At 39.3% G+C, this 21,091-nt stretch overlaps 2 protein-coding genes across 2 annotated transcripts in view; both read left to right on the top strand.

The window, feature by feature from the left end:
- Positions 1–21,091, top strand: part of AKAP7 (A kinase (PRKA) anchor protein 7) — a 183,812-nt gene that overhangs the window by 128,075 nt on the left and 34,646 nt on the right. The gene's annotated exons all lie outside the window — the stretch shown is intronic.
- Positions 7,796–21,091, top strand: part of LOC102829509 (A-kinase anchor protein 7 isoforms alpha and beta-like) — a 46,599-nt gene continuing 33,303 nt past the window's right edge. The window contains exons 1-2 of the mRNA XM_006834666.1: positions 7,796–7,844; positions 10,412–10,480. Of these exons, the coding sequence (XP_006834729.1) occupies positions 7,796–7,844; positions 10,412–10,480 (118 nt within the window). The remainder of the gene's footprint in view (positions 7,845–10,411; positions 10,481–21,091) is intronic.

Here is a 21,091-nt window from a genome sequence, read left to right as displayed (position 1 = left end):
CCACACTAGTACTCCACAGGTTCCTCATGAGTACAGTGAAATGTTCTGGAATACCTATTCTTTGCAGTGTTGTCCACAGCTTGTCATGATCCACATAATTGAAAGCCTTAGCATAATTAATAAAGCACAGGTAAGCATCTTTCTGGTATTCTCTGCTTCCAGCCATGATTCATCTGACATCAGCAATGATATCCCTCATACCATGTTCTCATCTGAATCTGGCTTGAACCTTTGGTAGTTACCTGCCAAGGTACTGCTGTAGCTATGTTTTCATTATCTTTAGCAAAATTTTACTTGCATGTGATATTAATGATATTATTTGATGATTTCCACATTTTGTTGAGTCGTCTCTATTTGAAATGGATACACATATAGATTTCTTTTTAATCATTTGTCTAGGTAGCTGTCTTCCAGATTTCTTGGTATAGGTGAGTGAGCACCTCTGGTGCTTCATTAGTTTGGTGAAAGATTTCAGTTTGTCTTCCATCAATTCCTGGAATCTTGTTTTTTGTCAGTAGAAAACCTTATCTTTCTCACGAGGACTGGCTGTTGGGTTTGAACTGTGGACATTGTGGTTAGCAGTGTTTATACTATAGCGCCACCAGTGACCAGTGAATAATTATTTTAAGCATTCTTTTTTGTGTTAATAAAAAGAAATATTGCAATAAACACTCCTCATGAAGGAAACTTAGTGGCTCCTAGTATTTTACAACCACCTACATTGGGAATCCTGATGTGGCAATGTGGATTAAAACAGTGGACTGCAAGGTGGATTTGAACTGCAAGGTCGGTGGTTCAAGCTCACTAGCCACTCTTCAGAAACCCCATACATTTTCGCTATGAATCAGGACTGAAGTGAACAGTATTTAACAACAACAACTTAGGTGTAGTGACAAAAACCTTTAGAATTAACAAAGCCATGGGTTTGTGTCCAGATCCTCTGTCAGATATTAATAATTATATAACTTTGGTCTTTTTCTCAGAGTTTTGATATCTTCATCTTAAAATTATAGCCAGTTCCTTTTGAAGCTTTAATTTGGTGTTACCGTGTTGGTAGTCCTCATTTTCAGAGTGTGTGTGTATTTGACCAGAGGACATGAAGAGAACAGGTTTACCTATGGCTGCACATAAATCTTTTTAGTGCCAGCTAGCATCTCAATTCCTCTTCTAATTTTCTACCTTGCTAGCTGCCATTTTGTGTTAATGCTTGTGTGTCTAGCGTCCAAACAAAAAGGTTTCCTCCTAAAATGCAAAGCCCTGATGAAAACATTTTTGTGTGAACTCTATCCACTTCATGTTATGTATTTGTCCCCCATGATACTATTTCAACAAATAATCAACTGAAAATAAAACATATAAAATCGTTTGTAGGATAAGCTCTGTACAGATAATCAACCTGCGATATGCAGATGATACAACCTTGCTTGCTGAAAGTGAAGAGGACTTAAAACACTTACTGATGAAGATCAAAGAGCACAGCCTTTGTTATGGATTGCATCTCAATGTCAAGAAAACAAAAATCCTCACCACTGTACCAATAAACAACATTCTTATCAACAGAGAAAAGATTGAAGTTGTCAAGGACTTCATTCTTCTTGGATCAACTATCAACACTCACGGAAGCAGCAGTCAAGAAATCAAAACAATGTATTGCATTAGGAAAATCTGCTGCACAAGACCTTTTTAAAGTGTTGAAGAGCAAAAGAAGACTAAGGTGTGCCTGACCCAAGCCATGGTATTTTCAATAAACTCATATGCATGTGAAAGCTGGACAGTGAATAAGGAAGACCGTAGAAGAATTGATGCTTTTGAGTTATGGTGTTGGAGGAGAATATTGAAAGTGCCATGGGCTGCCAAAAGAACCAATAGATCCGTTTTGGAAGAAGTGCAGCCAGAGTGCTCTCTGGAGACCAAGATGTCCAGACTTTGTCTCTCATACTTCGGTCATATTGTCAGGAGGGACCAGTCACTGGAGAAGGATATCATGTTTGGTAAGGTGGAGGGTCAGAGAAAAAGAGGAAGACCCCCAGCAAGATGGATTGGCCAAGTGGCAGCATCAGTGGACTCAAGTGTGGCAACAGTAGTGAGGTTGGCCCAGGATTGGGCAGTGTTTCCTTCTGCTGTGCATAAGGTCGCTATGAGTCAGTACCAACTTGATGGCAACTAACAACAACAACAACAACAACAACAACAATGACTTATTCAAAGGAGCTCTGATAGCGTAGTGGTTACAAATTGGGCTGTGAACCACAAGGTAAGCAGTTCGAAACTACCAGATGAGGCTTTCTGCTTCCGTAAAGATTTACAGCCTTGGAAACCCTGTATAGGGTCACTATGAGTTGGAACTGACTCCATGGCAGATAACAACAACAACAACAACAACAATGACTTATTCGGAGTCCTGGTGTGGTGCTGTGGGTTAACAGGCCAGATTGCAGAGCTTTTGAACTGCAAGATTGATGGTTCAAGTTCACCAGCTGCTCCTCAGAAACTCTTTACAGGGTTGCTATGGGTCAGAACCGACTCAATAGCATTTAACAACAACAACAACAACAAAAAAAATGACTTATTCATTGCAAATATCTATTTTAAAAACACAGAAGGCTACATCTGTACCTCAGCATATGGAATATACTGGAATGAAAGTGACTGACATCTGTGGGAATAGACGGTGAAAAAGCTCAGTATCATCATCCAAAACAAGGCCAGGGACAGATTGTGGAATAGACCATCAATTGTTCACATGTAAGTTCAGGGTGAAGCTGAAGAAAATTAAAACAAATCCACAAGAGCAAAGTATGATCTTGAACACATCCCACCTAAATTTAGAGATCTTCTGAAGAACAGTTTTGAGGCATTAGACATTAATGACTGAAGACCAAAGAGTTGTGGAATGACATGAAAGCAAAAAGTCATTAAGAAAACAAAAAAGAAGACAATGACCAAATGGATGACAAAAGAGACTCTGAATCTTGGTCTCCAGCATAGAGATGCTAAAGCAAATGAAAAAAATGAGGAGTTAAAATAGTTGAACAGAAGATTTCAAAGAGCAGCTCGAAAAGACAAAGTCAAGTATTAGAATGAAATGTATAAAGACCTGGAGTTAGAAAACCGAAGTGGAAGGTAATGTTCAGCATTTCTCAAACTGAAATAACTGAGGAAAAAAATTCAAGCATCAACTGCAATATTGAAGGACTCATGAGGAACCTGTGAACAGATCAAGAGGCTTTGGTTTGAACAGAACAAGGAGACATAGTATGGCTTAAATCAGGAAAGGTGTGTGCCAGGGCTGCATTCTATCACCATATTTATTCAATCTATTTGCTGAACAAATAATCTGAGAAGTTGGATGATATGAAGAAGAATGTGGCAAATGGATTGGAGGCGGGCTCATTAACAATCTGTGATATGCAAATGATACAACCTTACTTTCTGAAAGCGAAGAGGACTTAAAATACTTAATTACTGATGAACATCAAAGACCACAGCCTTCAGTATGGGTTGCACGTCAATAGAAAGAAAACAAAAATCCTCACAATTGGACCAATCAATAATACCATGATAAATGGAGAAAAGATTGTAATTGTCAGACTTCATTTTGCTTTGTTCCACCATTACCTCTCATGGAAGCAAGTCAAGTAACCCAGCACCATTTTGCATGAATCAAATCTATTGCACAAGACTCTTTAGAGTGTTCAAGAGCAAAGATACCAGTTTGAGTTCAAAGGTGACCCAGGCATTGTGTTTTCAGTAGCCTCATATGCATGTGACAGTTGCTCAGTGAATAAAGAAGACTGTAGAAGAATTGATGCCTTTGAGTCACGGTGTTAGAGAAGAACCTTAAAAGTACCGTTAACTGCCAGAAAGAAATAACAAATCTGTGTTTAAAGAAGTATAACCAGAATGTCCTTAGAAGCCAAGATGTCCAGACTGTGTCTCTCATACTTGGGACATATTATTAGGAGAGACCAGACCCTGGAGAAGGACATCATATGTGGTACAGTGGGTCAGTGAAAAAGAAGGAGACCCCAATGAGATGGATTGGCACAGTGGCAGCAGCAATGGGCTCAAGCTTAATAACAATTGTAAAGGTGGCTCAGGATCAGCCAGTGTTTCATGTCTGTTGTGCATAAGGTCTCTATGAGTCAGAACTGACTCAACGGCACCTAACAAAACATTGGCTGATGCAGAAAGCATCAAAAGAAGATGAAAGGAATACTCAGAATCATGGTACCAAAAAGAAATGATCGGTGTTCAAGAGGTAGCATATATGATCAAGAGCCAATTTTACTTACAGAAACCCGAGGTATACTGAAGGCATTGATAAAGAACAGGCTCCAGGAATTGACGGAATTCAAATTGAAATCTTTCAACAAACTGATGCAGCACTGGAGGCACTCACTCATCTATTTGGAAGACAGCTACCTGACCAACTGATGGTGCCCATTCCAAAGAGAGGTGACCCAACAGAATGTGGAACTCATCAGACAATATCATTAATATCACATGCAAGTAAAATTTGGGTAAAGATCATTTAAAAATGACTGCATCATTGCAACAGGGAACTTCAGAGGCTGAAGCCAGATTCAGACAAGGACATGAAATAGAGATATCATTACTGATATCAAATAGATCTTGATGGAAAACAGAGAATACCAGAAAGATGCTTATTTGTGCTTTATTGACTATGCAAAGGCTTCCTATTGTGTGGATCTTGATAACCATGGACAACATTGCAAAGAATATATACTTTAGAACACTTAATTTTGCTTATGAGGAACCTATGCATAGACCAAGAGGCAGTCGTTCAAACAGGATAAGGGGATGCTGAATTGTTTAAAATCAGGAAAGTTGTGTGCCAGGTTGTATTCTTTCACTGTATTTATTCAATCTGTATTCTGAGTAGATAATCCAAGAAACTGGATTATATGTAAAAGAACTTGGTATCAGGAATGGAGGAAGGTTTGTTAACAACCTGTGATATGCACATTTATGCAACCTTGCTTCTTAAAGTGAAGAAGACTTAAAATACTTACTGATGAAGATCAGTATGGGTTGCACCTCACTGTAAAGAAAACAAAAATCCTTACCATGGGACCAATAAATAACATCATGATAAATGGAGAAAAAAATTGAAGTTGTCAAAGGCTTTATATTTTGCTTGGATTCACTACCAACATCGTGGAAACAGTAGTTAAGAAATCAAAGGACATAGTGCATTAGACAATTCTGCTGCACAAGACCTCTTTAAAGTGTTGAAGAGCAAAAATGCCAGTTTGTGGACTAAGGTGTACCTGACCCAAGGTATGGTATTTTCAGTCACATCATATGCATATGAAAGTTGGACAATGAGTAAGGAAGACTGTAGAAGAAATGATGCATTTGGGTAATGGTGTTGATCACAAATATCAAAAGAAGAACAAACAAATTTGTATTGGAAGAAGTACAGCCAGAAAGCTCCTCAGAAGCCTAAATGGCGAGACTTCCCCTCTCCTACATGGGACAGATTGTCAGGAGGGGTCAGTCCCTGGAGGAGTACTGGTAAACTGTATAGGGTCATCGAAATCAATGAAGACCTCCAATGAAATGTATTGATGTAGTGGCAACAGCAGTGGGCTTAAATGTAACAACAGTTGTGAGGATGTTGTAGGATGTGTTTCATTCTGTTGTGCATATGCTCACAATGAGTCTAAACTGACTCAAAGGTACTTAACAATAACAACTACGAAGACTATTGAGCATTTATTTCTCATCCTAATAAGTCTCTTATTATATTCTTGCTTTTAGGACTATTTTGCATTTATATGCAGAATTTTATTTTGTATTTTTAAAATGTATCTGTATTCATGCATGTGTTGATGAATTTGAGAGGCAGTTTGTTGTTGTTGTTATGTTGTTATGTGCCTTGGAGTTGGTTCCGACCCATAGTGAGCCTGTACAGGGTTTCCGAGGCTGTAAATCTTTATGGGAGCAGAAAGCTTCATCTTTCTCCCGCGGACCAGCTGGTAGTTTTGAACTGCTGACCTTAAGGTTCACAGCTCGATTCATAACCACTACACTACCAGAGCTCCTTTTGAGAGGCAGTAATGTAAAGATTTACAGCCTCGGAAACCCTGTTCAGGGTCGCTATGGGTCGGAACTGCCTCGATGGCACTTAACAACAAATGGAATAGTATTGGAAAATTGTTGTCAATTGATATGCTGAAAAAAAATAAGCTGTATATATTTGTAAAAGTAAAATTTGACGTAAGATTGTAATGTTAATTTTATGATAGCGTCCACTTTAAATCAAGGCAAAATAAAAAATAAATCAAGGCAAAATAAAAAATAAAATATTTAAATTTGTATGTGTTCTGAAAAAGTGAATGTAATTTAAGGATAATTCTTCTGAAAAAAGACTATTGAAAAGATTTTAGGGCTTTCTTAAGCACGTGGATTTTGCAAAACTACAACATACATATTTGTTGTTGCTGTTAAGTGCCATAGAGTTGATTCACACTCATAATGAATCTGTACAGGGCTTTCAAGGGTGGCTGGTGAGTTTGAACCACCTACCTTCCAATTAGCAGTCTGATGCTTATACTATGATGCCATACCAGGACTCTAATACAATTTATAAAATTGCTTATTTTTACTTTTCTAAATTATCCTTTTGTTTAGCACTAAAATAGAAATATTGCATTCAGAGTCATGGGAAGTTTTCCTTACACTGATGCTCTGTCCACCCAGCTCCTGATGAATAGGTGTGTGTCTATCTGGGAAGGAGAGGAGTAAAGTAAGAATTTGGAGGGAATTTCTAACACTAAGAGCAATCTTTCATTCCTACCTATCATAAAGGAAGACGATTCCCTAGAAAAGCTAACAGATTTTAAACAGTTCCAAGAAAACAGTTGTTTCCAATCCTGAAGTTCAAAACAGATTGCCTCTTGAAATTTGTTTTTTGCTGCCCTTGGATTTCCTCAGCCACCTTGTGGTTTCAGTCAAACAGAAGTCCTATCCCTGATCTTTTTGTCAGTGATGCTTCTAGATTTGGGGAATTTTCTAGGCTGTTGACATGTTTGAAGCTGCAATTTCAAAATTCATGGTATTGATTAATGCTTTAGTTGGTAAACAAAGCAGTTCAAAAGCTATGCTGTAAAGTACAAATAACAACCATACCTTTTCTTCTCCCCATTTTCCCTGTCATTTCTGTTGTTCTTGTAATTTGTCCAGGTCATTGATGGTACTTCATACTTATGTTTTCAGTGATGTGCAATGCCTGATATCCCTATTCATCAAACAAATAAACAGAGATATCCTGGGGAATAAAAGAAGGCTCTTCCTCTTTAAATAGCTGGCAGAAAACTAAGATTTGGGGGGTTTGAATTTCCTTGTGGAACTACTGTATTTGTCCATAGGAGAACGGGCTCACTGTGGGTGGGTCGTTCTCAGTTACCTTTCTTAAAGATACATACAGATCGCCACATACACACATGATATGTGTCTAATGCGGAGGGCGCAGAGTTTGGTGAGAATCTGGCTAGCTTATGGCCACTTCTTCCACTGACTGCCAGCCCCAAACAGAGCAGTTGCATTGGACTGGAAGACTGGGAGGTGGAGCCTTTGCGCTCACCGCAGTGAATTCCTCTTTCCTTTCTCCCCGCTGACTTGTGCTCTGCGTTTCATGCTCTCAGTACTGCTCCACGGAGTGAAATAGGCGGGGCGTGCTCGCAGACCCGTGCAATAAATAACCTGCAGTTTCTATCTGGGGTACCCACGGAGGAAAATCCCGGTAAAGAAATACAGCACCAGTGCCATGGGCCAGCTTTGCTGCTTTCCATTCTCAAGAGCTGAGGAAAAATTCAGTAAGTGTGACTTGTGATGTTCAGGATCCTACTAAGTGGCTTTTGGGTAGGGGTAGTTTTAGTTTTCCCTTATGGACAAGATAGCAGATTTATCGGCTGTGATTTTAAATGTACATTTCTTGAAAGGGCTGGTCAGTGAGCAGTTATAAATTTACTGTACAATTACAGTAACTCAATATGTTAAAAATCCAAACACTGAAAAAACTCATTTCTGGTTTTGTTCTGTGGATATTCTTAGAGCTCATTCTTAGGAGCTAGCTAGAGTCAGAGTTGAGTTCTGAGTTTCTTTAAATCAGTGCATACTATTTGATATTTTGTGCAAACCAGGCTTCGTTTGCTTACCTGAAACTGGCCTATTTTCGGAGCAGTGCTCAGTTATTGGAGAAAGAGTGTTAAGGCTGGTTTTCAAATGATGTGTAGTACACATTTGCAGATATTTCCAGTATCGTCTGCTTTGTTCTTCACGGAGGGAATTCAGGTGTAATTGTAGACCACTCCAAGCAAGTAATGCTGCTTTTCTTCTAGCAAAAACCTTAATGAATATTTTTAGATGAATCTCAGGCAGATTCCACATCTGCTATGGCCCCAAAACCATAACTTAGTGATGACATTTGCCTTGAAATTTTTTCCTCACTGGATCATGCATGTTCACTTATATTTTTAGCTGTGTTAAATAAAACACCGGAATTTTAATTAGTGTACCTAGTAGTTTGCCGTACACTTGTCTTGAAATACTGAATTTTTACATTTCAATAAAATGTTTTTAATCATGCTAAATTTGCAGCCACATTTCTGTCATGTCTGTGCTTGATTCTAATTTCAACAGTCTATAGAATTTCATGATATCTGGGTCAGATACTTAAAAGACCCAGACTTCTACATCTGGTTTGTATTTCTTGCTTCTTGCTTCTCAGGAAACCAGACAGGGACCAATAGAAAACATTTTAAACACAAAACCTATACCTTTTCTCTTGGGAAATAAGCCAATAAGACATCTTCTGAGAGTGCCTTGGAGTAAATGTAAGGAGACTTTGGAACATTTGAGTGGTAACCAGAGCTAATATGCTGTGCTCTGAATTTTACTCATAGAAATAATACTGTACAATATTTGGTGACCACAATCTTCAAACCCCAGGTGACCTTACAAGTGAAACTCTGCACTTTCTAACTATGAGTATGGGTATTCATTGGCAGTCTCAGACTATTCCAGAATGATTTTTTTTTTGCCATTCCTGAGGATTTTGATTATTCATTTCTTGGGAAATACCATTATCTGAAAAACCTTGCCTGAACAGATGCTAGGGTAGTGAATGCTTTCCTTACCCTTCTTTACTTTCTGGTCCTCTGGCCAGAGATGTTGTCCCTTGGGACTCCTACTTCCTCACTCCTCTGTTTCTCTCCTTCCCTGTCTGTCAACAGTCTTCTTGGTTCTCAGAAGAAGTCAAGCTTCAACTCAGTGAGGATTTTACTCTTTTCTGTTTTTCTTACCTGAAACTGTAGGGAGTAAAATCTTGTGCTTTATATATTTGTTGTTGTTAAGTACTGTGGAGTTGGTTCCGATTCATTGTGACCCTGTACAGGGTTTTTGAGGTTGTAAATCTTTACAGGAGCAGAACGCCTCATCTTTCTCTCGTGGAACAGCTGGTAGTTTCGAACTGCTGACCTTGTGGTTCGCAGTCCGATTTGTAACCACTACGTTACCAGAGCTCCCTTGCTTTATAATTTTCACTGATAAGAAGAAGTGGTGTCGACTGCTTTTTGGGTTCACTTTCTCAAATTTCCAACTTTCAAAAAGAAAACAAAGACACTACACTATGTCTGAAATGAAGGTCTAGTTCAGAAGTGTAAAGTATGGTTTAAAACTCTGCGGTTATTCCCGCTCACATCTCATTTACTCCTGGTGTACCTCGGATCTTCCCCACTCTCTTCTTTCAGTGATCTTTGTTTTTATTGCTTAACTGTTTTTCCTCCTAATCTGCTCCACACTCCAATCACACCCTCACCTCCCCCTCTCGTATGCATTCATACACATATGTACACTGGAGGGCTGTTTCCTGACCCTGTATTAATCTCCCTGCTATGATACATTCCCAAGAGAAGGTTCTCTACCATGTACTGCTGTGCTGTCAATAATACATGTCAAAGTACTTTGAAATGGGGCTTTTAAAAAATGTGGCAGAGAAGTCATTGTCCAGTATGCCTAAAGAAACCTGTAAATTAGCAACAACCACTGGGATGGATCCAGGCCATAGTTGTGTTGGCAGTGTGAAAGAATACAAGATTGATGTTTGGGAGGGCTCAGCATCATTTTTCTGAGCTTGCTACAGGATTGTACAGTAACCTCTTGTGTCCTACTCATCTCTGTGACCACTACTGAGTAGCATTGTCAGAATTCTCTGAGCCACATACTCAGTGAGCAGCTACTATGGATAGAGTCCACACCCTTCTAATTCTACTGTAAAGGGTTGTGGTCTTAGAATATTCCTCCCAAGGACAATTCAAATTATGGAGAATTAAGTGAGTTTTTGGTGAAAGTTGAATTTGTGGGTGTCATTTTCAAAATACAGGTGAGTTGGAAAGCCCATCTTCTGCAGTACTCCAGAGATACAGCAAGGATATAGTCGGCTGGTCAAGTGGTAAGAGCCAAGCGACAGATAACCTTATCCTTTTCTGGTAATACTTTATCCTGCTTTTGCCCTTTGGTGGTGGTTGTAGATAGAAATAATCCTAATTTAGTTGATTTAATTGTGCTACTATTTTAATACATTGATAGCAAACAAAGTGATTTCTTAATCAGTTAGTTGTGCATGAGCTTATGTTTGTATGGAATGTTGATTGTATACATAACTCAAAAATCTTGATAATGGGGCAAATAGTCAAATATAATCAAACTCAACTGTGATTGAACATTTAATGCAGCATGAACTAGCTAGAGACCCTTTTTGTTTAAATAGCAGCAGCTTAACATTTTTCCAAAAGGTATGCTTTTGACCACAGTAGGTAGAATCCATTGGCAGTAAATGGGTGTTTACTGGTAGATTAGGCTCTTTATACTGCCACAGAAACATTCTTAATGTTACAAATGACTATAGGTACTGTAGAATTAGAAAAGACTAGATCGTCTCCAAGGTAGTTTTACTGAATTCTCACATAGCTGTGGTTTTCTGTATATTGCTTAATTTCTCTTGTGATTTTCCTGAAGAGCATGTTCATTAGTAGGAATGGTATTGCAGAGGCTTACTGACTACTGCAATTTATCTGTGTCACTGAGCAAAAGAAAAGTCTATAGCTGTATAGACCTCTATAGCTATTTAGGAAACATCTGACTTGCTCTTTTCCTATTGAAAACCTACCCATTGAGACTTATATTGCTTTTATGTAGAATGAAATAGATGAATGTCCAAAGACAAACAAAAGTACCTCATGTAGTTTTTTCCCCATCACTGGAGGTATTCAAGCATAGGACGGAAACCATTCCTAAGGATGTTGGAAGAGAGAATGAAACAGCTAGAGAATAAGTGCTTTTGCTAAGTTGTTGTTTTTACTCCGATAGTCTGTGAAGCTAAAAAAAAAAATTGGTATAAATATGTATTTTAACAAAGCACACATATTTGAAGTTTATATGTATATTTCAATATAGTCATTTTGTGTGGGATAAGTTGCTAGGGCCATTTATATAATTCATTTCAAGTCTTAGTATAGTTTGAGTCAAGTCTTAGAATAATTTCTTCCTGATGACTTGGAATCTCATGGTATTCCACTAGCATATAAATTGAGGCATACAGTGTTGATTTCGTACCTGCTGAATATTTATATTTTTGAATCATAATCACCATGGTGGTTATCGTTCAGGTATACTCAGAGATGTTTGTATTTAGATTTTCCAACTTTTCGGAAGACTTCTTAGAAATCCTGTAGTCTTATATTTTGTTCTTCTCATTTGCATTTAGAATACATTTAACTTTGTGCTTGTTACCTTTACATGTTTTTAAATTGTGGTAAAGATATATATATATAACAAAGCATTTATCAATTTAATAATTTGTACACATACAAGTCAGTGACATTGATTTTGTTCATTATATTGTACAACTATTGCTTCTATCCTTTTCCGTATGATTCTTCTAACACCATAAATAGAAATTCAATGTCCTGTAAGCAATGAACCCTCAGTTTCCACTTTCTTCTATCTCAACCACTAATAAGCTTTGTTGTTGTTGTTAAGTGGTTCTGACTCATAGTGACCCTGAGTAGAGTTTCGTAGGAGTGGCTGGTAAGTTTGAACCACCAACCCTGCAGTTTGTAGTCCAGTGCTTATCCTACAGTGTCACACCAGGATCTCTGTATATTTTTCTGATTCATATAAGTGGAATCATGCAATAGTTGTCCTTGTAGGCCCACTTTATTTCACTCAGCATAGGGTTTTCAAGATTCATTTTAGTAATAGTATGTAGTAGGTCTTCATTTCTCTTTATGTTGTTATTGCTGTTAAGTGCCTTTCAGTCGGTTCCTACTCAAAGCAACACTGTATAGGGTTTCAGAGGAGCAGCTGATGGGTTTGAACTGCCAACCTTGTGGTCCAGTGCTGATCCTACAGTGCCACACCAAGAGTCTATTCTCTTTATGTTGTTATTGTTAACTGCTGTGGAGTTGGTTCTGACCCACAGTGACCCTGTATAGGGTTTCCGAGGAGTGGCTGGTGAGCCTGAACCCCCGACCTTGTGACTCAAACCATTCTGTTGTATGTATAGACCACGTTTTGTTTAACCGTTCATCTACAGTTAGACATTTAGGTTATTTATATATGTTGTTGGCTATTATGAATCGTCTACATTGACCTTCCGCGATTGTTGATATCACTCGCGGAAGTAGCAGTCAAGAGATCAGACGACGTATTGCACTGGGCAAATCTGCTGCACAGGAACTTTTTAAAGTATTGAAGAGCAGAGATGTCAGCTTGAGGACTAGGGTGCGCCTGACCCAGGCCATTGTGTTTTCAATAGCCTCATATGGATGCGAAAGCTGGACAGTGAATAAAGAGGATCGTAGAAGAATTGATGCCTTTGAGTTGTGGTGTTGGAGGAGAATACTGAGGGTGCCATGGACTGCCAAAAGAACCAATAGATCTGTTTTGGAAGAAGTGCAGCCAGAGTGCTCCTTGGAGGCCAGGATGGCTAAGCTTCGTCTCTCCTACTTTGGACATGTAGTCCGGAGGAAACAATCGTTGGAGAAGGATGTCATGCTGGGTAGGGTGGAGGGTCGGAGAAAAAGAGGAAGACCTCCAACGAGATGGATCGGCCAGGTGGCATCATTGATGGACTCGGGGGTGGCAGCGGTGGTGAGGTTGGCCCAGGATCGAACATTGTTTCGTTCTGCTGTGCATGGAGTCGCTATGAGTCGGTTCCGACTTGATGGCACCTGACAACAACAACAACAACAACATTGACCTTTGATGTGCAGGTTTCTGTTTTTATTCCTGATTTCAATTGTTTTGGGGTAAATAGATATTTGAGGCTGCTCAGAGACTCCTAAGAAAGATTTGATGATCTAGTTCCAAAACTTAAGCCATTGAAAACCCTATGGGGCAAGTTTCTACTCTGACACACATGGAGTCCTTATGAGTTGGAGCCAACTTGATAACAACTGATTTCATTCTCTTTTCACATGTCTGCTCCATCTCACTGCACAAATTACAAACACCCCATGCTCAAGATCTGTGTCTTATACTTCAGTGCTTTTTAATGAAGAGAATGACACGCATTTTCTGTTATGAGTATGAGAGAACTTCAGAATCACTTAGTCTATCAGAGAACAATTTGGAATAGCTTTGCTTAATGTTGGAACCTATAAAGAGCTTCGTTAAGTGTACCAGAGAAGTATTTTAACAGCTTTTCACTTAGACTGTATAACACGGACTTCAGGAAATATGTAATAGGGAGCCTTCTCTCAATGGACACTATCATATTTGTTTGCCTTCCTTGTCTGCAGAAATGCACTGTCATCTTTGAATAACCACAGGAGATTGGTTCCAGTACCCTCCGTAGGTACCAAAATCTGCAGTTGCCCAAGTCCCTTATATAGAATGGCATAGTCTTTGCATATAGCCTATGCACATCCTCCCTTATGTTTTACGTTATCTCTATTTGTAATACCTAATATAGTCTGAATGCTATGTAAATAGCACTTTATGCTTCCTCTTAGCCTTTGAGGGATACTTTGATTACTGAATTGATTTTTAGGAGCCATTTTTTCCCCCACGGAAACAAAGGATGCGTCCAATACAAGTATTAAATGAATGAAATGTGAGGTGAACAGAACAAACACGCAGTGCTGGAAGGAGATGGGCTTAGTATCATGCTCAGCACATGACAAATTCAAGTTTTTCTTTTTGGAACTTTCTAGAATTAAAAAACATTTTCAATCCGTGGTTGTTGAATCCATGGATATAAAACCCACAGATTATAGAGGGCCAACCGAATGAGAATGAGTCAAAAAGTATTGCTAAAAAAAAATCTTAGCACACTTTGTTAAACAAAAATATCAAAATGTGAAGCTGTTGTTTCTCAACCTATCCTTCACCTAGGTGTCTACACATCTGAAGGCAGGGTTTCCATCTTTCTAACCCTTGTGGCTGCAGGATAATGCACTGGACCACAAGGTCAGTTTACACTGCATGGCACTTAACAACAACAAAACCCTTCCTAAAGAATACTGAGCTCTTAGATTTACACCACATCAAAGCATCATTTTTGGCATCCTCCAGAGACTCAAATTGCATTCCTTTTATTTTATTTTACTTACTGGCACAGCCTTCTATTTATTCACATTATTACAACTGTGTTAATAAAAAAGGAAGCTCCTTAAATGAAAAAGAAACTTAGGAATGATCAAACTAAGTACATTTTAAATATAAATACTATGTATTTCCTGATTGTTGTTGTTAAGTTCCATTGAGTCGGTCCTGACTCATAGCGATCCTATGTAGGGTTTCTGAGAGGCTTTAAATCTTCATGGGAGCAGAAAGCCTCATCTTTCTCTTGCGGAGCAGCTGGTGGGCTCGAACCTCAGACCTTGTGGTTTGAAGCCCAATGCTTATCGTTTAGAACCACTGCATTACCATTTCCTGATTGATATTAGGGAAATATTGAATTCTGTTTTGAATTCTAGTTTCAGAGAAAAAGGTCAGAGAGAATTACAAAGGTGCATCTTATTATCAGATCCATTTTTTAAAATAATGAAATTCTCTGGAAAAATTGTTTTAGTCTTTCTTTTTATCTGAAATTTCTATTGGTCTTTTGTTGGTGATCCATTTATGTCTGTACTTTTTTAGTTTCCTTTGCTTTTTTTTCATACTGGATTCTTGTAGACAGACCTTTTCTAGATCATAGATGACTAAAAGAAGGGGAGATCAGAGGGCACATACATAGCTCAGGAATTTTTGTAGAAGGAGCTCTGGTAGCTTGGTGGTTACGAATCAGGCTGCGAACCTTAAGGTCAGCGGTTCAAAACTACCAGCTGCTCCGCGGGAGAAAGATGAGGCTTTCTACTCCTGTAAAGATTTACACCCTCGGAAACCCTGTACAGGGTCGCTATGGGTTGGAACCGACTCAACGGCACTTAACAACAACAACAACAACAGAATGGAAGTGGGATGATGACACATGTAATGCACACCATTGTTCCAGGCTTGAAGTACATGGCAACCCAGAAGCCCTATGGAATGCCTGCACACTTCTGGAAGGAAGAACACCAATCGAGTTCCTTTTAAACATTCTTTGAGTTTGGGGAACAAAAATAAGTCTGAAAAGGTCAAGATCAGGGCTGTAGGTACATGGGATAAGGTTTCCAAATGAAATTCTTGTAGGACAAGCATGGGACCTTGTTAACCTCGAAGAATGAGTCAGTGCATTGTTGTTATAGGTAAAAAAAAATTTTCTCAGTGCAACATTTCTGGCCTTTCTTCTCATCAGTGCAATTTTCAATTTTCCTGAAATTTGTTCTAATAAGCCCCCATGATTGTCATTGCTCCTTCAAGAAAATCTATCAAGATGACTCCTTGGACATCCAAAAAAACAAGTCACCATAACCTTCTTAGCTGATCTCTGCTCTGACGTTAACTGGCCCAGCAGATCCCCTCAGAATAGATGGGACTTTTTTTTGAAGGACACTTAACAAGAATAAAGACAAGTATGTTACTGCAAGAAACTGTCTGCAGTCATCCACTAATCACAGACATGTTTAAACACATTTTATTTGGAATAAACCTATGTGTGTATGAACTAAACCTCTAGTAGCCATACTTTTGGACTTATTCTCATATTTGCATATAGTGGGCAGGTCTGCTGCTGCCTATTGAAAACATATGGCTTATTTTTGATGCGTAGTTATTGTGCAAGGAACGCTGGACTGAGAGGATGCAGATTTGGGCAGTAAACCCAGCTCGTATCCTGGGTAAACTTCTCTAGGTCTTCAGTTCTTCTCCTTTAAGAAGTGGGATTGAACAACTATCATTTTGAAAAGTTTTTTTGTTTTTGTTTTGTTTTGTTTAGTTTTTTTCAGTTGCATCTTAGAGCTAAGAGTTGAAGAACAAGGAATGATATTATTGACATGGTAGAATTCTATTTTCTTCTTCTTAATTTATTGAATGATTACTGTGGGCTGGTTGCAATGCCCAGAGAGCTACATATGAAATGCAACTATTCAATAAGATATGCTTTCCAACGGTTTTGTTGACTAAGGGGAGGACTAGAAGCCACTGAAAGCCCTCTGGGGGTGTTACAATTCCAAGAGCTAGTAGGAGGCTGGGATCCCACACAGGGCCTTTTCAGCTGTTTTTTCTGAAGCCAGGGAGTACCAGGGAACGCTTCACCCCAGGGATGCTGTGTGTAACCTGAGACTACACTTTTCATAAGCTTTCTTTGGGTAGCAGTACTGATATTGTGCAATACTAAAACATTGAACCATACACAGTAAAGATTAGACTTTTCATTTATTAAATAATACATATGCAGGGAATTTATGCTTCTAAAATGAAATATAGGGACATCAGAGCAAATGCTAACAGTCACTGTTCTTACTTTACCTCCCTGGTTCCCTCGGTTTGTTCACAGCTTATTTGGTAATTGTATTTCATTTTATTATTGTTCGCGGACCGTTTTTTTTTTTTTTCTAGTTTGCTTGACTGCTATCATCCAATGTTGAATAATTTTCATTGGGAGTATCAAGGATGTAGAATTGTTCCCCGTGCCTAATGTAGCCGTTGGCTCATGTGAGCTATACCCAGATGTCTTGCAGCTATGAGTTGTGTCTGGTTTCTATGTTTACCTTCCTGGAGACCCTGTAAAAAAGGATCAGGAATCTGATATACATAAAAGTACTGGCTACTAAAGAAGGCTCCGTTTATTACCCTTCCTAGGCATTTGCATTTTAACAAGAACAAATGATTCCAAGTGTTCTTGGGAAGTATTTGTATTAAAAAAAATTAGCAGGGGTGATGACAGTTCCAAATAATCTCGAGTAAAAGAATTTTAGACATTAGGTTAAGGCTAGCAAAATGCTTTCAGACATCTGCTGTATCACTTCTCATAGATAATTGCCTTCTGTTTAGTTAAGCTGGCACTGATTAATATGTAGGTCATTGAACTTTATCTACAAACTTCTGATGGCCACCTTAAAGAAATTCAAAAAAACCTCATAAGGCTGAGTGTAGGAAGTGGGGAGCTTGGAGATAGATTGGCTTGGTCTGCACTTTTGGTTCTGACATTTACTAGGCAACTTCTCTAAGCCCTTTAACCCTCATCTTAAATAATATTTACTTATTATACAATTTTAAAAAGCTAATGTCTAAAAAATGCTTCACTATACTTGGTATAGTGCAGCTAGAGTGCTCCTTGGAGGCCAGGATGGCCAAACTTCATCTCTCAAACTTCAGACATATTGTCAGAAGGGACAGTCGCTGGAGAAGGATATCATGTTTGGTAGGGTGGAGGGTCAGAGAAAAAGAGGAAGACCCTCAGCGAGATGGATTGGCAAAGTGACAGCATCAATGGGCACAAGTGTGGCAACAACGGTGAGGTTGGCCCAGGATCGGGCAGTGTTTTGTTCTGTTGTATATAGGGTCGCTATTGAGTCGGTACTGACTTGATGGCACCTAACAACAACATACTTGGTACATAACTGTTGTTGTTAGTAAGTGCTGTTGAGTTGGGTCCGACTCATAGCGACCCTGTATAGGGTTTACGAGGAGCAGTTAGTGAGTTTGAACTGTCGACTTTGCAGCAGTTCAAACCGACTTTGTGGTCCAATGCTTATCCTAGAGCACCACACCAGGACTCCTGGTGTGTGTGTGTGTGTGTGTATATATTACATAATGTTGTTGTTGTTGCTAAGTGCTGTCAAGCCAGTGCCAACTCATAGTGATGCTGTATAGAGTTCCAAGGAGCAGCTGGTGAGTTTGAATCATCAACCTTGTGGTTCAAACCAATCTTGCAGTTGAGTGCTTATCCTACAGCACCACATCAGGATTCCATGGTACATAATAAACTCAGTAAATATGATTTCTCTCTAACAAATGAGAGCACATTAAATAGCTGTAGTTATTAAATAAGTAATTAACAGTAATTAAATAACTGTAGTCACCTTAGAAGTGCTGGTGTGGTGCTGTAAGGTAAGCACTTGATTGCATAGTCATTCGCTCTTTGGAAACCCTATCTAGGCTCAGTATTAGTTGGAACCAACTGGATGGCACTTAACAAGAATAACAACAGTCATCTTAACCACCACTCATCTGTCAATGTGTTGGACTGTGGTGGCTTGCCTGTTGCTGTGATGCTGGAAACTGTCACTGGTACTTTAAGGATCACCCATGGTGGACAGGTTTCAGTGGAGCTTCTAGACTTAGACTAGGAAGAAGGAGAGGCTGGCTACTGAAAACATTACGGATAACAGTGGAACATATCAGATCTAGGACCAGAAGATGAAAACATTATGGATACCAGCAGAACATTGTCAGATACAGTTCCATAAGATGATCCCCTCGGCTTGGAAGACACTCAAAGTACAACTGGTGAAGAGCTGCCTCCTTAAAGTAGACTTGTCCATGATAATGTCAACGGAGTAAAGCTTTTGGGATCTTCATAGATAGGTCTTTGCACATCGCCTTATAATACTTTACTTGGTCTTCTTGAGTTGCCCTTTGAAAATTTCTGTTAAACTGTTTACCTCCTTCATTTCTTCCATTTGCTTTACTTGACAGCTTCCAATTTTCAATTGATACTTTGTACATTCCATATTCTGATTTTTAATGGAAGTCTGCAGTTGTTTCTCTTCATTGTGAAGATGTTGCAGGATGAGACAGTGTTTTGTTCTGTTGTGTATAGGGTCACTATGAGTGGCTATAAGCCATTCCATGGCATCTAAGTCATCTTAGGTCCCTGGGTGGTACAGACCATTTATATTCAACTACTAACCTAAAGGAACCCTGGTGTGGCACTGTGAGCTAGTGCATCAGACTGCAAAGTTATTTGAATGGCAAGGTTGGTGCTTCAAGCTCATCAGCTGCTCCTTGGAAACCCTATACAGGGTCTCTGTGGGTTGGAATTGACTCGATGGCACTTAACAACAACAACTAACCTAAAAGTTGATGGTTTGAGCTCACCGAACGGTAGTGCAGAAGAAAGGTTTTGTGATCGACTTCTATAAAGATTCAAGTCAAGAAAACCCTACAGAGCCCAGTTCTACGCAGTAACAAGTAACAAATAGGATCGGGAAAAGTCAAAATCAACTTAAAGGCAATGGGTAGTAAGTATACAGCTGTATACTCTTAATACACAGCTTAGCAGAACTGTTTTATTTCCATCATGCCTGTTGCCGTTAAGTGCCGCTGAGTTGGTTCTGACTCACAGCGACCCTGTACAGGGTTTCCAAGAAGCAGTTGGTGGATTTGAACTGCTGACCTTGTGGTTCACAGTCTGTGCTAATCCTACAGCGCCACACCAGAAATCTATCATCCATGGTTATGGTTATGCGCCTTGAAGTTGGTTCTGACTCATAGCGACCCTGTACAGGATTCCTGAGGCTGTAAATCTTTATGGGAGCAGAAAGCCTCATCTTTCTCCTATGGAACAGCTGGTAGTTTCAAACTGCTGACCTTGTGGTTCGCAGCCCTATTTGTAACCACTATGCTACCAGAGCACCTTCTATCATCCCTGGGGGAGGGGGAAAGAGAGGGACTTAGAATTGCATGCCTTGAATTGTTGCGTGATTTATTGTTAAGTGCCGTAGGGTCAGTTCTGACCCACAGAGACCCTGTGTAGGGTTTCCAAGGAGCAGCAGATGAGCTCTAACCACCGACCTTGCAGTTCAAATGGCTTTGCAGTCTTACACATTAACCCACAGCCCCACACCAGGACTCCCTGCACGGTAGTGGTGGTGATTATGTGCTGTGAAGTCTGTTCCCACACATAGTGACCCTGTATAGGGTTTCTGAGGCTATAAATCTTTATGGGAGCAAAAAACTCATTTTTCTATCATGGCAATGCTGGTAGTTTTGAACTGCTGACCTTGAGATTAGAAGCTGGAACTCATAACCACTATGCTACCAGAGCTCCTTAAATTGTTGAGTAGATAGCATTTATCTGTACAGCATCCTTTTCTGTGGGAGAAAGATAAGGCTTTCTGCTCCCACAAAGATGTAAAGCCTTGGAGACCCTATACAGGTTTGCTATGAGACAGAACCGACTCAGTGGCACTTAACAACAGTACATATACAAATAGATCCATTATAGAGCAGAACAAATGGCTCTAATACTAGAGAAGAATGGATTTCTTCTGAATCATCATGTTTTTTGTTAGTGACATTGAAATTTTGCCTGAAGAGAGAGCTGTTGTGAGAGTAATTCAGTTCACTTCAATTAACATTTCAATTAATAGTTCACTTCACATTTGAAGAGTTCAGAGTCTTGGTGTGGTGCTGTAGGATAAGCACTGGACTGCAAGGCTTGGTTCAAAATGTGAGATCTGCAGTTCAAACTCACTAGTCACTCCTCAAACCCTATACTGGGTCACTATGAGTCAGAACCAAGTGGCGGCACTAAACAACAGCAACAGTAGCCAGGCAATATTGAAGATATTTGATAAATAAGTTTGGTTGGAGTATTTCAAATTTACATGGCTTTTTAAAAAGAAAGCTGTTGAATTCCAATGTTGTTGTTGTTGTTAGGTGCCATCGAGTCGGAATTGACTCATAG

Source organism: Chrysochloris asiatica, unplaced genomic scaffold (genome assembly GCF_000296735.1).
Source record: "Chrysochloris asiatica unplaced genomic scaffold, ChrAsi1.0 scaffold00013, whole genome shotgun sequence".
NCBI lineage: Eukaryota > Metazoa > Chordata > Mammalia > Afrosoricida > Chrysochloridae > Chrysochloris > Chrysochloris asiatica.
This window is presented reverse-complemented; position numbering and strand designations above follow the sequence as displayed.